This window comes from Leptonychotes weddellii, chromosome 5 (genome assembly GCF_054177405.1).
Source record: "Leptonychotes weddellii isolate Sample4059 chromosome 5, ASM5417740v2, whole genome shotgun sequence".
Lineage (NCBI taxonomy): Eukaryota > Metazoa > Chordata > Mammalia > Carnivora > Phocidae > Leptonychotes > Leptonychotes weddellii.
Window position 1 is genome coordinate 94,541,804 of NC_138373.1, and position 6,049 is coordinate 94,547,852.

The following is a 6,049-nucleotide window of genomic DNA, read 5'->3' on the forward strand; positions in this document are numbered from 1 at the left end:
ATCATTTCTTCCTTTCCCAATTTGAGGGTGGCTCAGTTGGTTAAGCGACTGCCTTCGGCTCAGGTCATGATCCTGGAGTCCTGGGATTGAGTTCTGCATCGGGCTCCCCAGACTCATCAGGGAGTCTGCTTCTCCCTCCGACCATCCCCCCCCCAATAAATAAATAAATAAAAAATCTTAAGAAAACACACACACAAAATACAGCTCTTTCTTGACTTAGGATGGGGTTATGTCCGATAAACCCATTGTAGGTTGAAAATGTTGAAAGTTGAAAATGCGTTTAACATACCTAAACTACTGAACATCGTAATTCAGCCTAGCTGAACTGAAGTGTGCTCAGAAGACTTACATTAGCCTACAATTGGGCAAAATCATCTAACACAAAGTCTATTTTATACTAGAGTGTTGACTATCTCATGTAATTTATTGAATAGTGTACTGAAAGTGAAAAACAGAATGAGGAAGTAGAGAGTGTTTGTTAAATGTATTGTTTATTCACTCGTAATTTTGTTGCTCGCTGCCACTGCCCAATATCAAGAAAGAGTATCATACCACATATTTGAAAATTTGAAGTATGGTTTCTACTGTATGTGTATCACTTTCACACCGTCACAAGGCTGAAAAATCATAAGTTGAGCCATCCAAAGTTGGGACCCTCTGTGGTACTTAACACTTTCTCAGTTTCATTTCCTGCCACTTTCAGAGTGTTGAATTACAGTGTGTAATGTTGGAATTGATACTTATATAGAGTCTTCAAGACAACTGATATTTATATGGAAACTTCAAGATAATGAATTTGCATTTAGCGAAAGAAGTCTATTACAAAGAAAAAAAATGTTCTGTAATCGTTGGGTTATAGTTACTTTCTCACATAGAGTGTGAAGTCAGTTGTAAAGAATATCTGTATTTGTTTTTTTTTAAGAAAAGAAATTATTTATTTGAGAGAGAGAGAGGGACAGAGAGAGAGAGAGAGAGAGCGCGAGCAGGGGGAGGGGTAGAGGGAGAAGGAGAGGGAGAAGTAGACTCCCTGCTGAGCAGGGAGCTCAACGTGGGGCCCGATCCCAGGACACTGGGTTCATGACCTGAGCCTGAGCTGAAGGCAGATGCTTAACTGACTGAGCCACCCGGGCACCCCCATATCTGTATTTCTTAAGCTTTGGCATTACTTTGTGAAATTATGTAATTATTCTCTCTATAAGTGCTTTCTATCCCTTTGCACATGATGGCATACATAGAAAGAATAATGTTTGTACAGTCCCCTGGGATAAATGGAGAAGGTAGCTCAAGGCTGAAGGCAGCCCAGCGTGGTCCCAGGCCTTGTCCCACCTCACTGCCCCCGCTTCCCAAGAGCTGAGAGGTGGTCAGTATCTGCATGCACCTGTAACTGATTCACAGCTCACTAGTGTCTAGCATACCTAGCAAGTCTTAGCTCTATGTAAGTGCAGTTATTTTGTGAAGCTGTTATAAATATTAGAATGAAATGTAACTTTCGTTCTTATCTTGGAGAGCATTATTTTAAAACATTTTTCTGCAGACACACTTCTTTCACAAGGATGGGATTATATTAGTACCAGTCAACTCACTCTGTGAGTAAAACCTTAAAAATCAAAACCTCAACCTAAATGTTAATAAATGTGAAAACCTTGAAATGGTGTATATTTTAAAGAAATAAACATTAATGATCTTTAAGTTACAATGAAATATAACTTCCATAAGTACTTGTATATACTTTTCTGTGAATTTGGATTATCTTAACATTCTGTGTCTTCCTGCAAAATTATGAAAATGTTGTTTCATTTCTATGAGTAACATTAAAAAATTTTTATAGTTAATTTCAGAAAAATCCTGTTGTCAAAAGGAATATACCTGAATGTATTGGAGTTAATGCAGAAGCATATACATTCTCCTGAAGTTGCTGAAAGTGGCTGTAAAATGCTAAATCATCTCTTTGAAGGAAGGTAATACAGATTCATGGACTTATGCCAAATATATACTCTTGGGCCTGGTAGAATATCAGTATTTCAAACATATTTCTAAGAATTATAAGAAAAGCAGAAGGCAGATGCAGATTGAAACACTGTGGAATATAATCTCATCTCACTGATACCACAGACTTATTTTATCCAACTATTGAAAAGGATGATAGAGATCATAGAAACATGGTGAAGGTTGGCTTTTGTACTCTGTGCTTGGTATGGACTACGTTTTGAAAACTGGCAGAGTTATACAGCATGTAACCTTAAATGGTTTTTCGAATTATTATGTGTGAAATTTATATGAGATAAAATCAGCGTGTGGCTTCTAATTGTTGCTTTTTTCACAACTAATATTTATTATTATTCTTTCATTTGAATTAACTTTGTCTTCTCTTTCTGCTCTGGGGGTGGATGACAGGGTAGGGTGGGGAGTGGAGGGGTAGGTGTGGGGAGGCAGAACTACTGGCTTAAAAAAAAAACCTGTTTCAAAGACCAAAACTGATTTACACACAGAAGGTGCTCGCTGCAGCGTAGGCGGCTCGGTGCCTTTTTGCATTTTGTTAGGCCTGAGAATGTGAAGTAACTTTGGCGTAGTCTGAGTAAATTCAAAATTTTCAAAAGAAATAGTAAGTGGCACAAATGTTGCAGTAAAAAGTTATTTTGTGTCCTGGCTTTCCAACTAATTTGAGCCAACTATTTGATCTTTAAACATCAGATTACGCATTGGTAAAGAGGGATAATAGTAATAATCTCATAAGTTGTAAGTTTATAATGTAAGTATTAAATCAGTTGATTTTTACAGAGTTAAGATAATGCCTGTACATTTTAAGCATTCAGTAAATCACAGCTATTATCATTAATACTGTTATTAAATATGAACAAATATGGCATGGTCAACTATGTAGTACATCTGTAGGCTTTTAAGGAATAGGGTCATATTGTTTTTAACATCGGTCCAGCTAATCTATTTATGTTAATATATATCATATCTTTGAGTCATGTTTCTTTTATTTAAATGTTGTCCTTGAATATTTGAGTGCAAAGTTTATCTCCAATGGCGATTTTCATGGTCCTGGGAGTGTGTGAACCTTTATGAGTGAGACAGAAACAAGGTGGAATAATCTACAGTTTAAGATTCTGTAGATTGTGTGCAATCTGTGCTCCTGGCTGTTCCCTCATATGTAAAATATGTAAAGTTTTAGTCCTGGGGATCCAAGTTAATGAGGACCCCGTGCCCGTGACTAAAGAACTCATTGTCCAGTGGGGGAGACTGATGTGTACACAAATAGTTCACGATACTGGGTGAGAATATAACAGCGGGAATGTGTGAGGGGCACAGCAGTTAGAGGGGAGTGAATGAGGTGGAATGACAAACAAGGGAAGCTACAAGGAGGGCATGTGTTTAACGTGGGACCTACAGGTGGACGAGAGGGGTTGTATTACAGGGACCACAGAACCATGTGAAGCGAGGACAAGGTGTTTTTTTGGGGGGGTTTCCTTTTTTTAATTTAAATTCAATTAATTAACATATAGTGTTATCATTAGTTTCAGAGGTAGATTCAGTGATTCATCAGTTGCATATAACACCCAGTGCTGATTCCATCACGTGCCGTCCTTCATGCCCATCACCCAGCTACCCCATCCCCCCCACCTACCTCCCCTCCACCAAACCTCAGTTTGTTCCCTAGGCTTAAGAGGCTCTTATGGTTTGTCTCCCTCTCTAATTTCATCTTGTTTTATTCTTCCTGGGTTTGTTTTTTTACTAACCAGAATCATGCTGTATGTTCTTTGATGTGCTTGTTGATGTTCTCAGCCTAGCACACTCCTTTTATCCAAATATTTAGAATAGAAGGAGAGATCGAGTTTCCCAGAAAAACAGAAATTAAAAGCAAAACCAGCCACGTCCCTGTCACACACGATGCCATCAGCCTGTGGGTCCCAAATTCACAGTCCAGCCGCTCTCCTGCCTGAGTCAGCATGTGAGGCGCACCACCTGTTAAATGCCAAGTCAACATGCCTTCACCTCAGATTGCCAAGGGCTCAAACTAGCACTCTTCCCCTCAAATTCCAGCCCCTGTGCTCAAGTTTGTGCACAAAAGTGGGCATAATTATAACAGCAGAATGAAGCAACCCAAACAGTGACACTATTTCTGTGGAATAGAGAGAGGACAAGGTTTGGATAGGCCCAGGTTTCAGTTAACAGGGCACTGTTACCTGAAGCCAGGCGTACCTCTTTTAAAGTTTGTAGTACCCACTGAAGTCTAGTCAAGTGGCATTTCCTCATATGGCAAAGAAAGAATAGCTATAACACCTTAGAGAAACTGATTTCAATGCAAATTAAACTGATTAAAAATACCGAATAGGAAGTCCAGGGGTGTTAATTTGGAAGAGGCAGGTGGGTATGCAGTAAAGCGCCCTGACCTCAGGGCTCAGACAGGTTGGTGTGCCAGTCCTGACTCTCTCACCTTCTAGTGATAGGACCTTGATACGTAACCTCCGTCAGCCTAAACTCCTCATCTGGAAAATGCCTACTTTTCTGACAATAACACCTACTTCTCAGGGTTGTTGCCAGTGACCCGTGTGTAGGTCGGAAGGAAGTTGTGTTTTGTGAAACTAAATAAAAGAATTCCCAGGTTGCTATGAATTCTACTTCTTGAAGCCAGAGTTTAATTAAATAATAATTAAAATATGTATGCTCATATGACTGAATGCAAATGCATTTTCATACAGCCTCTTTTCTGATAAAATAGAATGGTTCTGTTTTCCTGTACTTGTTTCAACTTGGTGTTTGTACAGTGGAATCAGGTTGTACTTTTCATAAGCATTTCGATGTTCTATCTCCAGCAACGCGACCCTGGATACGATGTCAGCAGTGGCCCCCAAAATAATAACAGTTATGAAAAGTCACGAGGCATCCTTATCAGTGCAGCTGGAGGCACTAAGAGCTGTTTTACATTTTATAGTTCCAGGTAAGTTACATAATAGATATGGGAAGGGATGGCAATTTTAATGGATTTTCTGACTTTTTGTGAAATATCAACTTTCTAGGCAAAAATTAAAGGACCTGTTTCTCCCAACCAACTGCAAATCTTCCCACTAATCCAAAAATAAAAAGAGAGGAAAAAGATGTGTGGAAGAGTCAGATTCACTTATAAGAAAATTCAATAACTTACTTACACAAGAAATCACTGCAGTATAAAGTATAGAGCTTTACCTCCAAAGAGAGTGTCCACTCTGATAATTCTCTTCAATTTCTGTTGCCTTCCAAGTTGTTTTGTTTCTTGTCTGAACTATAAAAATAGCTAACTAGTATTCACACTTTCTCTTTTGCTCTTTTCAGGCCTTCTTTTACTCTGTAGTTGAATTAATCTTTCTCAAATAGAACCTCATGGCTTTTACTCATTAACCTCAACAGCATCTATCTTTTCGCCTTTAGCTCCTACTTAACCTCTCTTGTGACCTTGTTTGTCCTCCAAATCCCCTTTAAAACACCTGCTCCTCCATGCATTCAACATATATTAAGTACCTCTTATGTTCTAAACATTGTGAGGGCCGCACAGTTATGACAAATGCATGGAAAAGGCACTCCTCTACTATTACAGGAGCTTCGAGGTAGACAGATATGCAAATGCATAAAGACCAGACAGTGTGAGGGGAGCTGTTACAACCATAGGTTTACATAAAAGGCTCTGAGGATATTGGTGAAGACCCAAGTAATGTATTCAAAGGAGTAGGTCACGACTGAGATATTTGAAGTTGAAGGGTGTATGAAACTGAGCTGGTAGAAAGGCTGGGCAGGATATGACAGGCAGAAGGAGAGCGTGCCCATGGTCTGGGGTGAGTGAAGTGTGGCGTGTGAGGAGACTGGTGTCTGAGGGTGAACGGGGAACGGCTGGCAGAGGCGTGAAGTCAAGCGCTTGAGCACAACACTGAGCAGTGTGTGCTTTTATAACAGAAGTCAGTTCAAATTTATTAAAGGTGTTTATAAAAACTGTAGTGTCATGACCAAATCTGCCATTTATAACAATAACACTGTGCTGCGGAGGATGACTGTCAGGGCAAAAGCTTCCTGC

General features: G+C 39.5%; 1 protein-coding gene across 5 annotated transcripts in view; it reads left to right on the forward strand.

The window, feature by feature from the left end:
- Positions 1 to 6,049, forward strand: part of LRRK2 (leucine rich repeat kinase 2) — a 138,445-nt gene that overhangs the window by 24,804 nt on the left and 107,592 nt on the right. For all 5 annotated transcript variants that reach the window (XM_081821488.1, XM_081821491.1, XM_081821489.1 and 2 more), the window contains 2 exons: positions 1,829 to 1,958; positions 4,821 to 4,945. In XM_081821488.1, coding sequence (XP_081677614.1) covers positions 1,829 to 1,958; positions 4,821 to 4,945 — 255 coding nt within the window. The remainder of the gene's footprint in view (positions 1 to 1,828; positions 1,959 to 4,820; positions 4,946 to 6,049) is intronic.